General features: G+C 37.3%; 2 protein-coding genes across 7 annotated transcripts in view; both read left to right on the top strand.

Moving 5' to 3' along the window:
* Positions 1-2198, top strand: part of UFL1 (UFM1 specific ligase 1) — a 32598-nt gene extending 30400 nt beyond the window's left edge. Inside the window, exon 19 of the mRNA XM_008516047.2 lies at positions 184-2198. Coding sequence (XP_008514269.1) covers positions 184-402 — 219 coding nt within the window. The 3' untranslated portion in view covers positions 403-2198. The remainder of the gene's footprint in view (positions 1-183) is intronic.
* A 3973-nt stretch (positions 2199-6171) lies between these two features.
* The window catches only part of FHL5 (four and a half LIM domains 5), a 40868-nt gene continuing 21825 nt past the window's right edge, over positions 6172-25214 (top strand). The window contains exons 1-2 of one of the 6 annotated variants that reach the window (XM_008516035.2): positions 6172-6339; positions 6791-6934. The gene's annotated coding sequence lies outside the window, so the exon portion shown is untranslated. The remainder of the gene's footprint in view (positions 6340-6790; positions 6935-25214) is intronic. The other 5 variants (XM_070556700.1, XR_011521990.1, XM_008516023.2 and 2 more) reach the window with 5 other exon arrangements.

A 25214-nucleotide genomic window follows, 5' to 3' on the forward strand; every position in this document is an offset into this window, starting at 1 on the left:
TTTTTATCTCCCCTAAACTGTACTCCTTGAGAGCAAGGACCTTGCTAGATTCAGCTTTCTACTTATACGGCCAGTGATTTGTAAAGATGAAGACCTTCAGTGTGTATTGGTCGAACAAATCCTACTTTGTCTATTCCACAGAAAATTAAATGTTAACTTTTCTTCTCCTTTCTGTTTTCACAGGATCAGCATACTCTTTTGGTAAAGTATCAAGGTTTGGTTGTAAAGCAGTTAGTAAGCCAAAATAAGAAGACTGGGCAGGGAGATGATCCCTTGAGTGATGAGTTAGACAAAGAACAAGAAGATGTCACCAATACCACCCGTAAAGAGCTTCAAGAACTTTCTTCATCCATTAAAGACCTTGTTCTCAAGTCCAGAAAATCATCTGTGACAGAAGAGTAATGATCTTAATTTACTTATGTCATATGGTAAACTTTTTCCCCCAAAGTTAAAGGTGAATTGTTACAAAAAAATATTCACTTCACAATCCTCAATCCCTATTAACAGCCCCTCCCACCCACACAATTCGGTTAAAACAGTTGTGTTGTATTCAATGTAAATCTCATAAACTTGTGAATTTTTCTAAATTGGGTTCTCTGTGGAAGATTTTTTTTTCACATTATAATTCCAAAAATTATGCATTTCAGTTTATTTTCTGCAAATGCTAAATGAAGAATAAATTTTCTGATATCTTTCATCTCTAGGAAAGGACTCATTCATTGTTATTAGATTTCCGGTGACATTATTATATTTATACACATTAGGCAGAGTCTTAAAATGTGGTCATGTTTTTAAAAAAAGAAAAACCCTTGGTGTCAAAAATGAAAATTATATATTTTATTTTAAAATTAATAGAAAATGCTTGAAACCTGAGATACAGAAATTTTCACAATATTTTCTTTATTACTAAGCTTTTGCTCTTATTTCTGGCAGATAGAGGGTCTCCCATCTCCCCCACAGAAGTGAATTTTTATGTGGTTAGGCGCTTCAGAGATGCCTTAACAGGTGCAGAAGAACGTGAGAGGGGCTCATGCATTGCTGTGCTCTCTTCTAAAACAGGATGCTAACAGGAGTGAGAGAAAAAGTGAAATTTGCTGCTAATAGTTGTAAGTCACATTTGAACATTGGAATAACTAAAAATTTAATACTTATGTTTTTCTTTAACCCAGTTTGCAGTTCTTAATTTCATTTTTTATACCAGGAGTCACTCTGGCACCAATACTTTCTTGTAGGGGCATCTGTCTATAAATGCATTTAAATCATTGGAACCTTTTTTTTTTTTTCCCAAAAATGGAAACTTGTATAAAAAAGTATTCTTGTTTTCTAAAGATTATTAGTAGTTAAAAGTAACTAAAATAGTTCCTTGGAGTAATCATTTCAAACAGATGTTTTAAGCAACAATTTTATATATCAAAAAAGGAATTTAGTGATTTTGAATATAATAGTAAATTAAATCTCAAATATTAAAAAAATACTATTTTATGTAATTCCTTTTATGGCATTTAAAACTCTGTTTCAAAATGTTTGCCTAACAAAGATCAGTCTACCTCTACTATATTTCTGGACAAAATATTAATACTGAAAGAAATTAATATAATTGCTGACTAAGCATTATTAAAGTTGGTAGGAATGTAACATAAATCTAAAAATGTTTTCCCATTGGTAATTTTCTATTAACGTATTTTCATATAGGCAAAGAAAGTAAAATGACAAATCCTGTGTGACCCCACACTCCAATTAGTTATGTTTGTTTATTCAGCTTCAAAATATTGAATACCCAGCCTAATTTTTTTATTCAATCTTTGTTTTGAAACCATATTATTTATGATTCAGCAGATACCAAAGTAATCCACGTTTGTGTCAAACTAGATTATAGAATGAAGCAAATAAAATCATTCTGACTTTTTTAATTTGTGAAGATAAAAACAGAGGAGATGATGAAGCAAATAAAAAGAAAACCATTCTGTTTTATTTTGTTTGCATTAAATTTTTTTCATTTATCAAAATAGTTCTTATTTTTCCACAGTAAATAAGAACAGTTTTTATTATTTTTGTAAATAAAATTATATAGCTGATTTTTGTATGTAAAAATCTGATTTCGTTAATAAAATAATTGTTACATGTTTATCTACTCTGATAATGGGCAGATTTAAGATTTATTTTAACTTAAAATAAAGTTGCCTGTTGTTTCTATTAAATTTTATGGTACTTTGAGGCTTCCATTATTTTAATTTCTACTGCTAGGATTAATTGATGTATACATTATAGGTACTATCCTTACACTTTGTAATTCTTGTTCTGAATAGTTTAAAGGGTTTTATTATATTTTTCTTACACAAAAATAGTTCCGTAGTCCTCAGTGTCTTTCACTCCTTGAAAGGTTGCCGTTCATGAACCATTTCACCTTGGGAAGTCATCTTCAATTAGCTAGATTTCAACAAATGTGCAGCTGTGCTCTCTGATGTGCTGCTTCCTGCTAGTGCAGATACAATAGGGATGGATACTTGAATAACGCGCTCAGGTATTTATGTGTTCCATCTCCAGACCATGTGTTTTTGAAGAGTCAAGGGAAACCCGCCTACTTCTGGCCATCAGAAAGATCAGGGAAGAGAAATATATCTTTCAAAATCACAGTGTATTTTCAGAAAAGACTTTAATGCCAAATTAGAACAATAAACGTGGAAGTTGCTTAACCTGAATGTAGAACCATCTTGAACTTTTTAGAGAACTTACTTTAGTCAGACCATACAGCACCAAGGATGAAGTCAAAGTGCAACAGTGATCTGACGTATAGTGTGGCCTGTAGATTGAGAGGAAACAGTTCATTGCTTCCTCAGAAAGGCCGCTCGACCAGGGCAAATGGGATTTTTTCTATCAAGAACTAACTTATATGACTTGGGTAGGGGGTGGGGATGTTGGAAGGTTTGCTTTCTTTGACTAATACCACCGAAGCCTTTACCCCAGCGTGTATGGGAAATGAGATAAAAGATATATAGACTCACCTGGGATGTACATTTTCTACAGATATCTGGGAGCACTATTAAAGTGGCTTTTTAAATGGCTTTTTTACACAAGTTGCTCTACCTTGAAGGCCACACTAAACAAACAAAAGAATAAACAGAATCCAGGAGAGACTTCTTCTAAACTGTCTAAGAAAGACACTGAACTTTAGGCTTTCAGAAACACAGTGTTTATTCCATTTACATCACAAAAAAGGGAATACCTAACTACTTTAAAGATGTAGTAAATTTTCGTAAGTTCCCCGTGTTGTGTTTTATTATTTGCTTTACCAGCCTTGCCTCTAACTGCACCTCTGTCCCTCTCCAGTGATTAGTAGTAAGCCCTCCCCTGGATGTGTGTGTGAAGAGCAGGGAGGAAGGGATTATGTTGTGATGTGAACACTGAAAGGGAGGACATGGGGAATGTAAATCCTTGGCTCAACAATGTCCTGAATCCCATATGACAGTTAACTAAGTACTAGGAATACAAATGTCTATCTTGCTTTTAAGGAGATGGCAAGAATCAACAATTATAGTTCAGTATAGTGTTTTGAGAGAAGTAAGCAGAGGATGCTATGGGAGAAGAAGTGAAAGGCAAACTGTCTTAGCCAGGAGGGGAATTGAACAGGCTGAAGATGACCTGTACTGAATGCTGAAAGAAAGAGGACTAGCCTGGTGAAAATAGGGGAAGGGGAATTGGCTGTTTCTGGGCAGAGAAAAGGAGATTCAGAAGTACCAAGACATGAATTAACATGAAATAATGAGGCTTGTGGGAAACCCTGAAGTATGAGAAATAAGAATAATGGACTGGGGAAGGAGTTTACCAGAAGTAAAAGAACATGTACAATGCATCTTGCACAGAAAGGAAGCAATTTTCTAGACTCTGAAATATTTTTGTTTATTCAGTTGCTAGTCCTCCAAAGAAAAACTCTTTATCTGGCTAGTCAAGCTAAGACAAAGGTCGCAAAGATTTTCTTTTGTTTCTTGTTAGTCCATGTAAAGAAGAAAGAGTATTTTATCAAATTGTTTTTTCTACTGAGCTTGCCTTTAGTCACCTAAAATGTAACGTTTAACTTAAATCTGTTATAAAGACTTAACAGGTTGGATAATTGCTTGAAGGCACGACAACAAGGTTAGTATAGAATATATAGTTGTTTAAAAATATCTAATAAACATAAATGAACTTTTAAAATAAGTGTTCTCTGCTTTTCTCCGTTCCTCTTTCCCACCTAAATTTGAGTCCTTGTGATTCATACATTATAAATGCTCAGGGTAGTTTTTTGTTTTGAAGAAGAAAAATCAGAGAGAGAAAAATTGGGAGCAGTGTTTCATAATATATTGCAACTATTCACAGCTGCTTGAAAAATATTTAATTGATTTGGAAAGTCACAGTATATTAAGTAAAAGAGATACAGAACTATATACAATGTGGTCTTGTTTATATAACTATATTTGTTTAAATACATTTGTTTAAACTTGTTTATTATATAGCTATAACTATAGAAACATTTGCATAAGAACATTCGCATAAACATTTCCCCCTGTAGTTATATGCATGCATACATAATATTCTAAAGAGATTTGGGTGAAGATTTGGGCTGTGGCTGTCTCTTGGATTGCAAGTCATTTTAAGTTTTCTTTATTTTTTCAATTGTTATTCCAGATTTTCTGCAAGAAGCATGTATTTTATAATTCAATAAACTGATATTTTTAAATAAATATTGTTTTACAATGATGTAGAGAAATGATAGAAGGGGACCAGACTGAGGTAGATGCCAGTTGTTTTATGACTGATAGAGTAATCCAAATGAGAAATGTGGGGACCAGAATGCAGGGATGATGACAGATTTAAGAGAGATTTAACAAAGCAGAACCAACAGAAGTTGGAGATGTGGATGCATGATAGGGAGGGTAGAGAATAAGTGCGGCAAGGGAGTACTCTAAGATGACGGGTTGAATGATTGTGCCCTGAACAGGAAATACAGCTGACTAACAGGTTTGGAGAGAGAAGTCGAAGAGGTTTTTTTGGGACTGTTGGGTTTGAGATGCCTGGGGACCTCTAAACAAGCAGGGTCGGTAGACTACAGGATACAGGTCTGGAAACAGTGATAACAGTTGAGAACACAGGTTTGGGAGCCATGATATATAATTGTTAATTGTTTTTATAAGGAATCCCATGGATGGTGTACAGAGAAGTACTCTGAAATGAGGAGGAAGCTCCAGGAAAGGGTGAGGATGCTAAGAGCAAGGAGGAAATTAGAGAGAGTGTAACTTAGAGAAACCAAGGGAAGAGAATTTCAAAAGGAAATAGACATGGCCAAAGATGAGAAATTTCAGGTAAGATTAAAGACAGTGCTCTTTGGGTTACTATTTAAGATCTTGTATGAGCTTAGTGAAGGGTTTTTGGTGGAGTGCTTCAAGTGGAAGGCAGATTGCAAGTTTGAGGAGGGCACAGGAAGATCAGAAGTTGAATCAGTGAATGTCGATTACCCTCTCAGGAAGCACAGGTTTTGTAAACGAAGAGTGGCGTCCCATAACTACACAGGGACATAGACAACTTTATATCTCCAAGACTCCGCTTCCTCATGGATAAAAGGAGGAAAATAATGCCCGTCTAGCAGTGGTGTCATGAGGATTAAAATCTGTTACTAACTAAATGTGCTTATGTCCTTTCACTGAATCAATTTGTTGCTCTAATCACCGTGTTTTCATTTTCATAATATCTTAAGCATCAAAGTCAGGTGAATAACAGAAGCATAGAGTTGATTGACTTTGCATTTCCCTAGCTCAAGTTTTTTGGTTGTACACACTTGAGTTTGACCTCAGAAAATATTAATATATCATTCCTTTAGCACTTAGAACAAGGACAGTTTAAGTTTGGTCTGGGCATAATTGGAGGCAGAACGTTTCTTGTCACCTCACCTTACAAACCAAAGAAATGGCCTAAAATGGAGATTCTAGGAGCAAGTGTCACTTGCTTTGTGGATCATCTTGACCCACTGAGAATTCCTGTTGTGGATTAGTTCAATATTCAAACATTTCTTTAGCTCCAACTTTTGAAATCTCTAGCCACTTTTCATGTTTTAAATTGAAGATTTCAAGGGAGCAGATGAGTCTGTGCTTAAATGAAGTCACATAGCCGTGGATGTGACGTAATAATTGTTGCCAGCTCATAGGGACATAGGAAGAAGCAGGAAATGCTCAGTCCACACAGCAGGTGCAGGAAGCAGGTAACTACCTTGATTTATTCTAGACAAATCCAAGACTCACATTCCCCAAGAAGGCAGTGATAGAGGCTACAACCCAGGGCTCCTCGCTCAAGCTGCCAAAAGCTCTACAGGTGAGCACATGCGGCCTCATCTCTTTACAGATAGGTCAACAGAAAAGCTCTGTAGTTCAACCTCACCTAAAAAAGGGTTCTGACAGTCACCAGAAAACCAAGAAAACAAAAACAGCTTAATCAAGGAAACAGAAAATACATCATCCTTTTAGTGATTTTTTAAAATTTTTTAAATATGCCCTTAATAAGTTAGCCTAGGCAGTGGAAATTTCTCAAGTATGAGAGAGTCTGTATGTGCACTTTGTATTTTAAACTTTTTGGAGCTTATCCAGATATTTCAAATACTAATCCTAGCAGGATTTCCCTTTAAGGATGTCCTTCAGAGAATTCGTTACTTGTAATTTTAAGGAAAAATTGACAAAGAGTGCTTTTCAGTCCAGTAGGAGTCAGCTATGTGCATGTCATAAGACTCGGAGGAAATACACTCACCCTGCTATTTTCTTCCACAAAGCTGAAAAAGCTGCAATTGAGAGGGACGCTCTGGTGGCCCATTCTGTTCCTTCTGGAGTTGACTTACAATTGTGTTGGAGGGAAAAAATCATATAGTCTCTTTTCACACTGTTTAAATCACAGGAAGAAGCAGCTTTAAGAAAAAGTAAGTTTTGTTTTCCTTGTTTCCTTTGTGTTTTTTTATGTGGTATTTTTGCTTCTTTGTTTTTTTTTTTTTTAAGTAAAAGAGATTCTTATAAGCTTACTAGTGACTTCTTAAGAGAAAACTTGTACCTGGCAAATAGGTATGTATCTTGAAGTTTCTTAGAAGCTTTTCAAAAACCATTTGAGCCAACAGTTATTGTTTTATACACTGAACTTTTCAGATATCTTATTTCGATGATATGCATGTGGAGGCAATATAGTGGCCACGTAACTCTTTGGAGCTGCCACCTGAGTACTGAAAATGGTCTTTATACGTGGGACATAGCCTCATTGTCATAAAAAATGGTGACAGGATTCTGGGATTTTTTTTGGTTTAATTTATTTGAATGACTAACGTTATCCCTGAGGGTATTATATGAATGGATTTATATATCCAGAGCACAATTTCAAGTCATTTACAGATTTTAAGTGAGTTAGTGAGTGTATAATATGCTACGTGAATCTAAAGCATTGCCTCTTGAAACTGAGAGCGTTACTCAAGCAAAAGCGTGCATGCCATATGTGTTTATGCTTCCTCTCTCACTATTTTAGTCAGACCTTCCTTGGTGTCTGTCATCCATTTGAAATCCAAATGCGACTCCTCAGCTGTCAATTTGAGTTTCAGAAATGTGGTAACTAAAAAGAATCATTAATAAAATCTGTAATTCTTATAAATAAAATCTAAGAAAATCCTCATCATTTTAGCCGTCATTTCACATCTACAATACTGTCATGTATAAATTCTAGCATTTTTATTAGCAAAACATATGGATTAAAAATTAACACAAATATTGCAAACATATGTACCATACAAGATATTTCTTAACATATTTGTTATGATATATGCCTAAAGCCATAATCCAAACTGCTTAATGGGGAGGGTAAACTCTGATGTCTTTTTTCTACCCTTGTTCTATTTATTCCCACATATTATCATTAGTTGCCAATTCTGGGACCATTCTTCCTAAGCAAGAGCAGCAGATTTGTGTTCTAATGTAACATCACCTCACTGACCAGTTTACCTCTTATTTTTGTTATATTTGCCATCAACATTTTGAGTAAAGCTAGATTAATTTGCGTTCCTCAGGCAAGCCTAGTAGCTTTCTACTATAATATTGGAAATAAATGTTTGTCTAAAACACATTGGAGAAGCTTTGATTTATTTTTTGTGTTTTCGGTCAAGGAAACATGATCTCCTTAGAATTGAAAACAAAATACTTGGGTTCACATAGGAAGTTCTGAGTCAGATGTGAATTCAACAAACTTGTGTTTCCGTGTTCCTGTAGTTGTCTTTTTTCCTTCTGGTTGTCATCATTTTTCTTGGTTACCTTTTGGTACCCTGTAAGGAGCTGTGGAGAGGAGGAGGGGAAGGAGGAGGACTCTTTCCTGCCGTGACACCTCGAATCACTCCAAAATGATCAGTGTGAACGTTTATCTCCACATCAGACTACTTTGGGATCACAGAGCCCCTTAAGAATCTGATGGAATCAGTGGACCTTCTTCTCAGATTGCACATAGATATTCCAATGGCATTTCTGGGGTCGATGGACTCCCAAAGTCTGTCCTTGAGTCTTCTCTGGGGTCCTGATTATGAACTGCTGTTCTCCATGAAGCTGTAGACCTCAGCTTCAGACATACCCTGGGGCCAGTGAGTTTACCAAAGCTTTAAAGGGCTTAGGGTGGAAGTTTGCCTGAACTGTCTCTAAACTGCCTCACCTGAGGAGAGAGAAGACTAAGGCCAGGACTTTAGCTGAAGATGAAGTTTAAGGGTTAATTTTCAAAGCAGGTGCTTAGTTAATTCGTGGCAGTGTGTCATGGAAATAAAAGTAGAAGATTCAAGTAGCAGAACAGCTCCTTTTGTGGAAAGCAAGGCTTAGACCGGAACGGTGATAAGATTAAGCCTCCAAAGACCCCAGAATGTGGAACAGATGACTGCAGTGGGGTCTTCCTGTTTCTCTAGCCCTCCTCCCAAATCCCCATCCCGACCTATTGGTAGATTGGAACATAAAAGGCAAAATCTAAACTAGTACCCACTATCTCATACCCTCCACTTCAGGGATGACAGTCTTTAATTTTTCCTCCTTTATTAGCTCCTTGCATGAGCATTTAAACACGCTCAAGTTTTCCATCTTAAAAAGTTTTTCCTTTATTACTGAGCTCCTCCAGTTACCCTCATTCCTCAGCTTCATAGATCAATCTCTTGAAAGAACTATCTACACTCTATTAAGAATCTCTCCCTCCTTAGCTCCCACTTCTCAATCTATCGCAGTCTGGCTTTAGTCCTCATCAGTTTTCCCCAGCGCTTACTGAGGGTATCAATCACAGCACAGTGCTAAATCCAGCAGAACATTTCTCATTCTCTATCTACTTGGAGTCTCAAAAGCATTTTATCCTATTCTCCATTTTCCCCATCTTGAAACACTCTCACCCAGGGCTTCCATGAGAGCAAACTCCTGGTTTTCCTCCCACCTCTGAGACCACTGTTCTCAGTGTGCTTTGCAGATTCCTCTTCCCCTACCCCATATCTTAGACTCCTGCTCTCTCTGTAGGCAATTTCACTGCTTCAATTATCATCTATTCTATGTGCTTACAAATCCAAAATCTGTCTCTCTAGCTAAGATGTCTTTTCTGAGCTACAGACAGATGTGTGCAATTGTCTGCTGAATACAGGACTGCCTAGAGCCAGCTTGGACCACAGCAAATACAACGCAGGAGTGGGGAGGGGTGTCAGAGGCAAACTAGGTGAAAATTTTGATATAGAATTGGCCCTAGGACCCCTTCCAACATGCGCAAGTAATTTATATGGTTTCCCTGCCCCACGTCTTTGGCCCCAGCTGAACAGATCTATTTGACTGTCAGACAGTCCTCTCGAATCTCATTTCAATCTAAAAGTAAATTCATCATTTCCCTCTCCCTACTCCCCACCTTCCTACCCAAAGAATCTCTAAGTTCTATCAGTGCTACCTCATACATTCACCTACTTCTCTCCTTTCTCACTGCCACAACTCTATTTCAAGCTGCCATCATTTTTTATGTGGTCGACAGCAGTCCTTTCATTCATCTCCCTGACTCCAGAGTTGCCATCTTCAACTGCATTTTCCATAGTGAAGCCAGAGGGGTTGACCTAAAACAACTGGTCTAAAAACAATTTGATTTTGCCAGTCTCTCACTTCAGACCTTTCCCTGACTTCCACTGGCCTGAAGATCATGTCCAGATTCCTTCTCAAGGTTAAAGAGAGGCAATAGAGTGTAGTGGATCACAGCAGATCTCCTCAAACTTTAAGGGGCTCAGGAACCACCTCTGGGTCTTTGTTAAAATGCAGATTCTGGTTCTGTAGGTCTGGGTTGGTGCCTGACTTTTCGCATTTCTAACAAGCTCCCAGGTGATTCTGATACTATCAGTTCATGGCCATACTTTTCGTGCCAGACTAGCTGGAGCTCAAGTCTCAGCTGCGTCACTCACTAGGTCTGTAAACTTAGAGAAGTCACTTAGCCTCTATATGTCTCATTTTCCTTGTAAACAAAATGGAGATCATGATGGTGTACCTTTTCCTTAGGTTTGTTATGAGGAAAAAATATGTGGTATAAAATTACTTGCAACAGTGCCTGGCACAGAATAGGTGTTAAGTGCTGGTTGTTGTTATTACTAGTCAAGACCCTGAATAATTTAGCCTCTACATTCTTCTCCAAACCAATTTTTACTACAGCACTGATACACCTGCACGCACGTGCACATGCGCGCGTGCGTGCACACACACACACACACTACTGCTGAGTCATGCTGAATGACTTTCAGGAAATTAAGAGCAGGGCAAATGCCTCTTTTCAGCCAGGCCTCCACAGACACTTTTTCTCGGAGCACTCTGCATGCAGACCTGACTCCCCTCAGCCACCCTTATCTTTTAGATCTTATCTCACATGCTGCATCCTCTGGGAAGTACTTACAGACCACCCTGAACCCATGTCCATGTTTGGTACCGCTTTTGCATATTCTCATACTACCAATGTGCCCTCTTGGGCTCACATTATAATCTCATTTACTTGTCTGTATCTCTTATAAGACTACATGCTCCCTTAGAGCAAGGGGCTGTGGCAATTACCATTGAATTTCTAGCATCCCACACACTCTTTTGCAGGTTGTAGGTGATCAGTAAACGATGAATGCATTTTATAGACAGATTTTCAAAGACCTGTCAAATGAGACAAGAAACAGAAAGCTTTAAGATCTGTTTTGAGAAAAGAGAAATATGGATACAATAGAATGAACTTCCCTCCAAATGCTGCCTCTAGATTGGATTGTTAAACCACTGGAAAGGAAACGAAAAAATTTTTAGTTCGTTAAATAGAGCCAGGCCTGATGGCCTAGTGGTTAAAGTTCAGCGCTCTCACTGCTTCTGTGACCTGGGTTCATTTCCTGGTTGCAGAACCACACCACCAGTCTGTCAGTTGCCGTGCTGTGGTGGCAGTTCACTCAGAAGAACTAGAAGGACTTACAACTGGATATACAACCATGCACTGGGGCTTTGAGGAGGGGACAAAGAAGAAGAAGATTGGCAACAGATGTTAGCTCAGGGCGAATTTTTCCCTGCCAAGAAAAAAAATAATTAAATTCATTAAATAAATAAACAAGGCTAGAAAGGCAATGCAAGAGTGATAGTGTGATATAGAGAAGAAAGTCAAGACTCTGAAGTCTGGTCCATGTTGAGTCCTCTGTGAACTGGGAAAAATTAATTTGCCTCCCTCCCTTAAAGATGGAATAAATACACCCATCCTGTAGAATTTTGTATTAGTGTAATGGTAACAGGAATCACTTTTATTTTTATTTCTTCTCAAATTCTTCTGTTACGATCCTGTTGCTACTGGCCCTTAAACCCATCTCACTTGACTCTTAGCAAAGCTTTGAGATATTCCTTTGCTAATTCATTTTGCTAGATATGCGCTTGCCAAACGGATCCTGAGTTTTATTTTTCAGTAGATCATTTTGATGTATCAGATGCTCCCCAAACATATTTAAGAATTCACTTTTTGATTTTATTTCCAATTTAATTCAATTATAGAACTCAAGATGGTGGGGAGATGGGCTTTTGTGTTTCTCGTTTTCCAGCTTCACTCTGTTCTCTAATGATTTCTTACAGTTGTTCATAAGACAATTTCAATAACGTGTCATGGTCATGTAACTCCTAATACTTTTTAAAAGAGTATTAGTAGTTATCCTGATCACAGTATCAAACTATTTATCTTTTGTTTGACAAAGCCCAAAAGTCATACATACAGGTAATTCGTTTACTCATATATTCACTCATTCATTCAACAAGTTGATCAAGTCAATATAGTATCAACAGAAAAACTGGTGAAGGTGTTCAGTCTTCTTTACATCATGAATCTCTACATTGTGCTGATGACCATTTCATGAAGCTCCTGGAAACAAGGAGTTGTCTATCACAAATTTTGACCAAATGCTCTCTGTATAGAAATAACAATGCTTCAATTTTGTGTAAAATTTTTTCTTCATGTAAAGATCAACACTTCTTTAGCAGAATCATGGGTATAATTTGCATGCAGGAAAAAAAAAGCATCTGACACCAAGCTGCCATGCTACCTAAATGAAGTAAGACTTAATTTTTAAAAATGATTTTCGATCTTATAATTACATTAACTCTATTAATTCGTTCTCTTTAACAATTTTATAGTTATACTATCACAGAAGATTCTAATCTTTGAGAATTTTTTAAAAAATTAAACAATGTACTCAAATTTTGTTCAGTATTTTATTTTTCCTTATTATCAAATTGACACATTATACATTGTACAATTTAGAAAGTACTGAGAAGAAAAATGTTTAAAAAATTTTATAACTTCAATCAAGAGGCTTAACATTTGAGCATATTTTCTTCTAAACTTGTTTTCTACTCTTTAAAAGTGTTTGTGTAGTTGAGATCACACTGATTATTCACTTCATACTCCTTTTTTTTTACTTAAAGCAAATCAGAAGCATTATGTCATGTCATTGAATACTTTTCCAAACACCATGTTAATGATTTCTAGCATTATTTTTAGTCATTTAGTAAATAATTTTATATTCTTTGAAGCAGTGTGTAGAAGTCCTTTTCAAGTCCTAGTTAAACTTGAGCATAATTTAAAAAACACTCAACACTCAACAAAATACAACTAAAAAACACAAAATGTACTTCCAAACTTTAGATCAGGAGTCAGTAAGTGTTTTTGTAAAGGACCAGATCATAAATATTTTAGGCTTCAATACTACTCAACTCTGCTGTGGTGGTTTGAAAGCAGCCACAGACTTTATGTAAATGAAAGAGTATGGCTATGTTCCAATAAAGCTTTATTTACGGACACTGAAATTTTAATTTCATATAGTTTCACATGTCAAAAAATTTTTCTTCTTCTGATATTTTTTTAATCAATTTAAAATATATAAGCTATGTTTGGATCTCAGGCCATACACACACAGGCTGTGACTAAATTTCGGTCCTTAGGGTGTAGTTGGCAACCTCTGCTCTACAGCCTGCTTCCAAGAACCCTGGCTTTGCTAGGTTTGAGAAACTTCTCTGAGCATATGCATATGTATATATTCTTAAGAAGAAGTAAATAGCTTTCATTAGTTGCTAAATAAAGTCTTAAACCAAAAATGTTTAAGAACCACTGTTCTAGATAATATACATGAAAGCACTTTGTAAACAATAAATCATTATTAAAATACATATTGGTACTTCATTTATGATATTATTTGCTTAGACACCAAATGATCTGAAAAAAATATATAATAGGAATAAACGTATGCCATTATCAGAATTCCACCTGGGAAACTGATACTCAAAATCCAAAAATCTTGTAAACTACAACCTAAAGAGGAAATAGATGTCAAATTCCCAAACACATTTAAAACAGGAATTAACAGTTATTTAGATCAAGGTTATTAGAATATTTCTTGTTTTGTTTGTTTTTTGACTGAGCTGAGAGTTTAGAAATAATGCTATTCGTTCCTTCATTTTGTTTTTTGTTAAATTTTAAACTACAAAGGCTGCATAAAGCAAAAATCCTAACTTAACACCCTGGTTAATAGAAGCTAGTATATATATTATTCTCTCTTTTTCTTCTCCTCTCCCCTCACATACACATACACACACAATATAACAGACATAATAATAAAACCGCCTTTATTGTGACATCTGTATGGATTTGAAATTTTCATTTAATCACGTGCCTCACTTTCAGAGTTTTTAAGAAATTGTGAAATAGACACAGGTGTTACATATGAGATCAAGTCATTACCAATTTTATTATTGTTAAAGCTGGGTTGGAAAACAAAGCTTTTTCCAAAGACCGCCCCTCCCAGCCTGCATTGCGCTTTCCCAGTGTGGGTAGAGAACTTGGACTCCCTCCCTCAGTGCTCCCTCACCAGGCTGGGCAGCTGCAGTGGGCTCCCTCCAGGGAGGGGAGCACGGTTCAGGCCTGCACACTGGTGGTTCCCACCGGAGCGAGGAGGAGAGGCACCTGAGAGGCCCCTTTGTCCAGTTACTTATCAGTTAAATCACTCCCCAAGTGGAGTAGAATCAGGGAGCCAGGGGAGGGATGCTTTATCCCCACACTTTCAAAAAGAGAGAAATTCCTTTAAATGACAAGCATAGAAACCTGGAAGAATGAGAAATACTTTCGTACGATTTTTAATTCAAAAAAGCACTCCTGGTTTCTTATAAATTTAAGTCATCAATTTAAATTGTTGAAATGCTAAGGAAGAGAAATTTTTAGTTGACAGCATTATGTCACAGACCTGCTTTTACAGTGTGGTCTTCCTTTGGCCAAGAAGAAAACAGCGGGCTAAATATATTCATACCAATGTGTAGCTGAGTTTTTAAAGTTCTGACATGTAAAAATACTTCATTTCATATGTGACCTTTCTATTATCCACATATGGACGTAATGCTGCCCTTCAGGTATGGTCCATCTGGCATTTCCAGCAGTACTCTCTGGATGTAGTCCACACCTCTTGGCATGCTGCTTCTCTACCTCAACTGTGTGGACCCCCCCACACACTGCTTAGGAACCTTCCCGCACCTTTTCTTAGAGACTGGCTTTTATTCAATATTCAAGTTACAGCTCTAGAAGAAGCTTTACCTGAAATTTTCTAGAAATTTCCAGAGCACCTTGTGCATACGTCCAAGCATTTCCACATGTCCTCTCTCCTTCCTTCCCTCAGTTCCTTCCATCCACGGTATTTACTGAGTGCTCAGCACATGCTGGTAATATGCTGGACACCAGGAGTCTGGTGGCAACATAGCATCTGTCCCACCTGAAGCTTACTGTTGAGCATTCACTAGGACTAAAGTGTACTGGGTGTTCAAAAGAACCGAGAGCCATGAGAACTTACAGCTAGGGTCCCGATCTGGTGGCAGAGTGATGGAGTGAAGAAATCATTTGTGAGTCTTTCTCGCACGCCAGCATGGAAGCTTTTCACGGGTAGAGAACTGGCCTTACCTGCCATGCTCCAGGAATGGCCCAGAGTTGGCACTCAAGAGCTCTTTGTGAAACCTACAGAACTAAAGTACACTGTGCTCAGAGAGCTGTTTGCTATTGTTGGGTCTGAAAGTGAAAGAGCCAGATCAAGGCAGACGCCAGATTGTCAAAGGTCTGAAATACCACGCTAAAGAACTTGGCCTATGAAGGTCACAGAAAGTAGTGTGATTCAAAGACAAGGCTGGCTCTGGGTCAGCCTTTTTATGTATAAAATGGGAGGGAAGTGACTGTGTCTCTCTCAACCTTCAGCATTCCGAGGCCCAACATCTGACTTCTTCCTTCTTGCATTCAGTCAACACATATTTGTGCCAGGCTGTTTTAAGTGCCAGGGACACAGCCCCGAACAAGGCAGGAGAGGTCTCGGGTCCTGTTTGTGTGACACATGGGCATGCCTTAAAAATTCACACATTGAGTGATATTTACGGTGAAAATGAAACTAGCACTAAATTGGAACCAACATTTGTCAACTAATACTGTGGACATTTGGTTTTCAAGGGAATAATAACAGATTTTCCCCTTTACTTTACACACAGAATTAGCATAAACAACCTGAGGTTAACAGGTTTTATTTCCAAAGCTGTGAACCCACGGCTGCCGAGTGAAGACTGTACCTGGGCTACAATCATTTTCCTTTGACAGATGCTGAGAATCAACTTTGCTTAAATCTTTGAGACTGAGAACAGATAAAAATTAAATTAAAGCTGACTTTAAATATCATCTCATGACCGTTTAAACGGTCACCCCCTCCATCACCAACAAATCTTAAACTGTCAGAAGAGTACCTTGTAATTAGTGATTAGTGTTATCACCAAAGCACAGGATATAGCTCTGCCTTGTATCTTTTTAAATCTCATTCTGGTAGCAGGAAGATTATTTTTCCGCAGGAATAAATACTGGAAAAACTGGTTAACATCAACTTCCACTCCCCTCCAACCTCAGCCCAAATACTTCCCCACAAATACTCAGATACACACAAACACACACACACCACACATGCACACACATCACTACCTCATTTTTCAGGTGAGGATCCAGAAAAAAAGACAAATGTGGTTTTGGGCTTTTCCTCCCAAGCTCCACAGTAAACCAATAATAACTATAATAAATAAAAACTGATAGAAATTGAGTTGCCTTGAATGTTGGAGAGGACATGTGCTTGCTTTTGAGGATAATTGGTTCATTTTGTGCAACTAGTGGCAGCTTGGCTTCAACAGAGAGGGACAGACTGCGCCCCTCTGTTTCTGCAGGAAAGGCTGTTACCTGGTCCACAGCTAAAAGCTGGAGTGTCAGATACAAATAAGCAGAGGGCTTTCATCTCTTCTTTTTTGGAAAAATCACAGTAGTAACCAAAACTTTCATTCCAAACAAATGACTTCCATTAGGAGCCTGGAAATCTGAATTCCGGTTGAAGCTTTTTCACTAACCACTTTGCCAGCTTTAAAAAAATAAGTCAATTTTCCTTGTTGATGAGAAGAACAAACTAGAGAATTTCAAAATCCCTCCCAGCTCTTCAATTTACTAGTTCTGTGAAAATGGGCTTGGATCAGAAACATGCTTTTACAGGGAAGGAAAAATATCAAAATGATGCGGCACTAAGAGGCTTTTTCTCTAAATATCTGGCCATATCCACAGGGGATTCCTTTTACTGAGTTTCCCTACAATCTCCTCTCCTGGGCCTCCCCCTCCTCTTCCACCTGATTTCTCTTTCTCTCCTCCTCATCTTCCTTGTTCTAATGCTTGAGATTTCATTTTTTTAGTAAACTATTACGGGAAAGACTGGCTGTGCAACTAATTTATTGGAGAGTGGAAGTCCATTTTTTCTTTCTCCTTGAGAAAATGAGGTCACACAGAGCAAAGCTTAGAAGAAAATTGGGCAAAATTACCAAAACGTTGGTAAATGTAAGAATCTTTAAACGGATCAGTAACTGGCATCCACTTTTGGCTCATCTTAAAAAAATTCTTTCATTTCTACTTAACAATCTGGTCCTATATAGGTCACTCACTACAAACTAGTAATCTAGTCCCAAAAGAAGTTTGATAAAATTCATTTTTATTAGGAACGTGGGCATTTCCTATTAAGTATTTATAATATTTTATTTGGAAGACATATTTCATTTGTCCAAATTTTTCTGGAAAGGTATACTAGCTATATGAATACCCTTTTCAGAATTTAGTTTCCACCTTTGTAAGATATGGAATTGAAGCTGATCCATCTCTTATAGTTCTTGTGTCCTTAGATCAAGAACAAGAGATTTAAGAGAAATAAGCTTAGTCTTTTGATTTATATTATGGCTTCAATTAATTTTTAAAATAGGCTACTCATGCATTTAGTACAAAATTCAAAAGGTACAAAAGCCTATACAGTGAAAAGTAAATCTCACAACCTTCCCTGTCTTGTCATCACACTGTTCTGTGGTTTCTTCAAGAGAAACTCCAGGGATTTTTAAGTTAAATGTTGCTTGATGAGAAGCCACGTTTGGTTTTGATCAGTACCAAATGTTACAGCACTACTAGGATAACAAGCTAAGTATATTCTTAAAATTTTGTTATTTTCCTTCTACCGTTATTTTAATTCCTGTATACTTTCCTTCTCAGCAATGTTTATATTTGTGTAACTCATAATGGTTTTTAAGGTATTTCGATATATATTATCTCATTTGCTCTAAAATATCATTTGTGGATATAATTTACAATATTCTGCCTTGCAAGGAAGAATAATAAATGTCATCTTTTTTACCATATATGTATTTAGATGATGCCAAACTGTCTAATGGGATGCTGATAATGGAGTGGTTTTGTAAAGTGTTACTGTGACCAATCCCCAAACATCATGAAAATGATCAACTGAGGGTTAAGAATTTGGAGACTGATTGGAAAGTTCATGCATATGATAAGGGGCATATATGCCTTAGGATCAGCCCTGAGTGGCAGGCTGCTGGGCTTCACAGAAGTGCCTGTGGTTAGAGCCTCCCCAGGTTTGTGAAGGGTCAGGGAGAGCTCCTGCTGTCAGAGGTCTAACCCTAACCTTCCCCAGCCCTCCCAGGCTCAGTAGGAGTCTAAAGGCTTCAGTGGACCACTATTTTTTAAAACAGAATGTAAAGGTCTAAAGAGATAGCAAGTACCTACTCCACACCTGCGTCCATCTGCAAAACTGCTGGTAGCCTTGCAAAGAGAGAGGACACTTCCTTTGACTTGCCCTACCAGTTCAGAGGGAAAAGAAAGTCAGAGTCACTGGAGCCTTCTCTCTAGAAGTCAAGGGAAGAATGCCTCCCTGGAGTGCATCTAGTCACTAGGGAATCATAATGACGTCTCCAACAGAAAAGCCCAAGACTGGAGGTGCTTCAGCTTATTTTCCTGGTCTTGAGCCATCATCACTTTCAATAAAGTAGAAATCCTTTCAAAATTACCATCAGTTTTATCTGAAACATTTTTAAAGATCAACCAGTAAGTATTGGGCACCACTAGGCTCCAATTAGAGTACAGAAAAGAGTAAGACACAATGGCTGCTCTGCATGAGTTTATGTTATGGTTGTAAGGAATATAACAAACCCCAAAATATTTATAATACAAAGTAGAAAATTTTAAAAAATCTGAGAAACACAAAGGGCTTTCATTAAACTTATCATAATACAACTTACAAATGCTCCCTCATATACCTTAAAATTAAAAAATGACTGAAGCTGTAAGTCATAGGTGAAATAGAAATTACTGACAGACTCTGCTTATTTCAAAAGGGCCAGAAATGAGCTCTTCTTTCCTCATTATGTTTTATGAATTTGAAGAAGATAATAAACCAACAGAGTCTATAAAATGCATTAATACCAGGATACATGAGAGCCAATATGTTATATGCTTAGACTTGGGATTATTCTCAGGAAAGAATTAGGTGACTGATTGTGACATCTTATTTACTGCTCCTAGTTGAGTGGCTGAAAGTTCTTCCTAACTAATTTATTTAACTGGAGTTATCATTTAGGTAAGTCATGGATTTAAAAAGCTACTTTATAGGCTCTATTAGATAAAGAATACATTTATCATTTTTTATTGGCCACCTTCCAAATAAAGCACACACTTCATTTTATTGGACACTTTCTAATACAATCCATGTATTATCAGAATAGAAATGGTTTCTTATATTTAAAAACACATTTGTCTAAAAGAAGATCACAGAAAGTAATTTTTGCTTGATTCTCCTATATTATGAGGAGCATGTACTTTTAATTTTTCAAGATTATATAGGGTTAAGATGAACCAACTGTACTGTGATAATTGGAGAACTCTGTACAGCTCCTCTGAATTCCCGGATCCATGGTTATTAAACTAATCTGCTCTCAAGTCATTGTTTAAATTGAATATGTTTGTCATCCTGTAAGGTGAATTAATTGTATAAGGATTGAGTCTTCTCATCACTAATTATGGAAGGAAATTAGAGTTTATTTTAAAACATCAGGAAAATAAAATAGCCATGTTGGTTTTACAGTGATCAATTTACAATCTCTTTATAACACGCAATATTGAATTCAAAATGGAAAAACAAAAAAAAAGATACAAAAAGCATTGTCATTCCTCTCTGATAAAGTATATTTCCCTAGACCATAGCAAATTTTTCATGTGACCGTGTGCACTCGAATACCTGGCCCTGTGGGGTTATTCAACTGATGTGGCCCAGGTTGCAGATTTAGTCCTTCCTCAGTAGACGTAGTTCCTACAATGGCAGATCACACTTCTTGCCAAATAAGCTTACATTTGTCATTAGATGCAAGAGAACGCAGATAGAAACAGTGTTGAATAGATGAATCAATGGAGCTCCCTTCCCACGGCTGAGAAAACAGCTACCAGGGTTCAGATACTGATAATAGTTAATGGGCATGATGAAGGTGATCTTCAAATAGAAAGGAAGACCAACAAGACAAAACAGAATAAAAAACTGACGCAACTACTACCCTTGAGGAATTCCAGAGAGTACATGTTGAGTTTTCCAAAAAGCACAGAGAGGAGGCTGGAGGAACACTTTCAGATACTTATATTAGATCTGTACTGTCCTCGTAGACTCCAGCTGCAGGAAATGGGGTTGATTTAGGGGATTCATATACAGGAAACATTTACCCCGCCCTTGCTATGTGCTGACCCTATGCTAAATACCTTTAGATAAATTATTTCCTTTAGTTTTCAGTCCTTATATCTACCAAACCTCGGCACTAAATCAGAACCTCGAACAAGACTTTGAGGAGACACTGAGGCAACCTAGGAACTAGATTTGCTCCTCCTGAACACCTTTTGCAGAAATAACGGCAAGAGTACAGGGAATAAAAGGGAAGACTTGACTTATACCTACTGAAATGATTTGGTTCCTTTGGGATCAAAATCATAAAGGCAAGCCTAATGATGGATTTAAAAGCAGAAAATTGGGACCTGGATAGACAGAGATCTAGTTAACCCAGTTTCATCTCAATAAACAGTACTCTGTTTGTCTTGAAAATGTTCTTATACCCCAGTGAGGAAAAAACCAAGGATGGTAGTAAGCCCATGTATTTTTTAAGAGTTCTTCTTTTTTATTTTTTGAAGAATACAATGTTTGGTAAGATATAGTTATACTTACACATTACCATGAACTATATTTTACTTCTATTTCAGTAAAAGCTTCCATAATTTCATGATTTTAAATGTAACCTCTCCAGGAAAATCACACAAAGCACTTTTTTTCTTTGTTAGCATCCACAGAACAAATTAACCAGATGGAAAGCTCTAGTCAGCTGTTTCGTTTCATGGGAGAGTAGTTCATCAGCTCTCAGGAGAATTCGCATTTGACCTCTCCACACAAGACATTCAGCTTCCAACAAACTGGGCTTGCAAATATGTCCCTAGAGACTAATATCAAACATTCCACTACAAATCTATGATGCTGGTTTTAGGTTATTTTTGATTGATGGCCTGAAGTTACGGCTCTAGTTATTTTTAATATTGTTTTTGAGTTTTTAAAAAGTGGTGTTTGAGAGGGGAAGAAAATAGCCCCCTTCTTCAAAATGGGATATACAGTTAAAATTTCACATTTTCCATCAAGTCAAGCACACCTACATCAATTTACCCACGGCTTTCCATTCTTACATCTCACTTGATCCTCAAGCAGGATTGTAAGCAGCTGATATCGCTCTCATTTCACAGGTAAGGAAAGTAAGGGCTGGAAAAGTTAAATGGTTTCCACAACAGTGGGTCAGTTATATGCTAGTGCTTAAAGCAACCAGTGCAACAATCTACAGCTTCTGCTTTCCAACCCAATACTCCTCTCACTATGTCTTGGATTACAAACAAAAACCAGGTAATGAAGTACACACAGTTCTTCTCACTGCACCCTCCAAACCAAGAAAGAAAAACTTAAAAGTAGAGTTTCTGTACTAGTTACTCTAACTCCTTCATATTTTTAAAATACGTGAATTTTAAATTAAAAATTTTTTTTGCTGTAGAACATATATTTATCCCATCTGACCTAGTTTACACAGACTTTGGAGGATCTATTTTTTCATATATCTCATTTAACGCCCCTAAATTTTGTCAAACTCAGTCACTCAGTCAAACAACACTTCAGTCAAGAAACACTTCAGCCAACATCATAGATCTCAGGAGACGAAGACCTTGCAATCTTGGTAAAGACATGGTTTGTCTCAAAATGTTGTATGCGTAGACCCAGAAAGGTGGTGTAGCTTCCAGTAGAGAACTGAACTATCCAGTCAAACAGTCCAAAAACTGTTCATAGAAGCTTACTGGTGCCCCTAGTTTATAGAAAAGACTTTTAATGTTGTCAACAGTTTAACTGCCTACTTCTGCTGTTTCTTGATAGCCTCCTGGCTGGTATTTGGAGAGCACTCCAGCTGTCTTCTTCGGCTGTCCTCACAGGGAAAGTGAGAGAACTCTCCTTGCCATGGGCAGGCCCCATGGGCTTTCCCTTCTGTTCTCTAACCTTTATTCTCAGCCGTTTGACATATTTGCCATAGATATAATAGATATAAATTAATTCACTACTCGAGTGAATATGTAGCACACAAATTCTTAACTCTTTTATGCTTGAGCCTTTATCCTTTATTCGGTTGAGAGAATCTCCTTTGCATATGTATTTCATTAGTACTTGTCTGGGACTCCAAGCCCTTAGAGAACAGACAGTTTTCCATTCATTTGTTTCATCAGCCATAAAGCATGTTCTGAGGTTCTGCTATGCTCAGACCTGAGATACACAGATGAAATAAGCAACATCCTTGCTCTTGAGGGCCTAACAAATGAGAGAGAGACACACAGGACAAAACAGCTGTTAGAAAATGTGGCAAGAGAAAAACAGACAGATATATGAACTAATGAGAGCAACTACTCTGTCCTGAGAGATCTGAGACAGCTACAGAGAGAAGCATTTTCAACTGCACCTTGATGGATGAGGAGAATCATAAGGTGGACAAGGTCGGTAGGTGACAAGGAGGAGGGCATTGGAGATAGAAGAAAAGTCACATGTGAAGGCTCAAAGGCATACAAGGACATAGTGTATTTAAAGAATAAGGAGTCACTGGAAGTGGCTAAGGCATGGGTGGAGTGTGTGAGTGTTGGGCCGTGTGGGATTGGGAAAGGGCTGGAGAAAGAGTGGGAAAAGTAGACAAGTAGTAAAGGGTCTCTGTCCTACATAATGGAGTTCACACTTTATTTTACAGTCAAAGAAGAGCTGTTGGACGTTTGTCACCAGGGAAAGCAAATGATCACAGGAGTCTGAGAAAGATTTTTCATAAGTGTTGTGGAGGATGTCCTGGAATGCCCAGGGAAATGGAGCTTATCCTTAGAGAACAAAAGCCATGTAGTAGAAATGAGTTTAGTTCCACTCAATAGAGTAAGAGATTTTTAATAATACCTTCAGCTCCATGTAAGCCACTAGAGTCCATCAGAGACATGAGGAGGGCCTAAACTAAGATCCGAGGGATGCTTCTGATGTGGAATCAATAGGATGTGGTCCCCAAAAACATGTGTCGGGGATGCAGGCGGGGAGGGGCAAGAGGAAAATGATTGAAACAGTTGCCTTAGGAGACTAAGTATCTAACTGTGTATTGTAGATGTTTTCTATAACTCTTTATAGAGCATAAAGAAATATGCTTTGCTCAATGAGGCTTCCAAAATGCTCTTGACTGGCCGTCAGAGCAACAATTCAAGTTAAAATCCTAAATAGGAAAATGACCACAGGTAAATTCAGTTAACTATAGTTCGAATTAAGATTCTTTATCCAGTTTCTGTCTTCATCCAACTTTGGTATATCAATCACGCAAACTTCAAAGACTTCAGCATTTTGTACTGCATTTCCCAGGAGCATTTTAATATTCCTTACACCACTTAGATTTAAATTCTTCCAAGTTCTTTCCTAAAGAAAAGTGAAAGCAAATCTACAGAATCAATGAAAGACCCAAATGAGCACTTGAAATAGTCGCACAGCACTCCCAAATGAGCAGAGATGTGTTTATATAGGCTGAGGGAAGCTGCTTTGAATAACCAGATGAAAAGCCAGAGAGCTCAACAAACTTTGAATTAAAGCACAGTGTGCTTTTTCGTATGGGCAAAAGTAGTGGTTATGGCATTATTTGCATCTATTTAGCAAAACTTGCAGATCATGTGTTAGAGATAGAAGCAATCTTAAATACCATTTGCTGTACATCCTCTATGCTGTAATCAAATCAATGTAGTAACTTATAATTGATATTTAGAATAAAGCATATATAGTAATTCAACTCCCTTGAGTAAATAAAATTCCTCCAAACACACCAACATAGGGACATTATTGGAAACCAGAAGCCCAAATTATATCCCAGTACATTTCAACTCTACCATAAGAAGGAAAAGCCCTCTCACTTTTGAAACTTGTAAGCTATAACAGGAAACTAATAAGACTTATACAGATCGTCCTTGATTTCCACAATGCTCATGCAGGAAGCTTGTTCATACTAGAACCATGTCCTCGCTTTGCACACTTTCAAGGTGACTGAGTATTGAGAGAGGGAAGGAGAACTTTATTGTCTCCCTCTCCCCTCTCTTCCATCTAAAATGGTCCCCCTCAGCAGTCAAGCCTTTGATTCAGCCCACAAGCATCCTGGATCTTCCCAGTGTGAACAACTTCCATGACTACCATCAGCATACCAAACCCTTCTCTGGATATTGCTACACCCACATGGATTATTTCTCTGGTTACAAACATAAGGAAAAGATGGTTTAATACATACTACTTCTACTTATTTATAATCCACTGATTTTTTGAAAACCTTAAAAAAATAAAACATTACAAAAATAAAAGAGAATATTTCTAATATATATGCAAAGCATAAGAAATAACAACTTGGCTTAAAAGATCAAACATTTCCTACATATTTGAAACCCCCTTTGCAACTTCTTAATCTCCTATCTTACTCCAGAAGTTAATCTTATATTGCATCCTGACTTTGTGTTTATCATCATCATGCTTTTTAAAATAGCTTTAATAACATATATTTTCATGTATCAAATTTCTATATATATGTCTGATTTGATTCTCTGTTTTCTTCCACTGATCTTTTGGTTTATCCAGCTGCAACACTACATTATCTTAATTACTTTAGGTTTCGGTGTTTCATATGACATCTTCCCACTATCATAAAGTCTTTAGATATATTGCATTGCATTTAATACAAGCATTATGTTTAGTGCTTTCAAACACT

Source organism: Equus przewalskii, chromosome 9 (assembly GCF_037783145.1).
Source record: "Equus przewalskii isolate Varuska chromosome 9, EquPr2, whole genome shotgun sequence".
Lineage (NCBI taxonomy): Eukaryota > Metazoa > Chordata > Mammalia > Perissodactyla > Equidae > Equus > Equus przewalskii.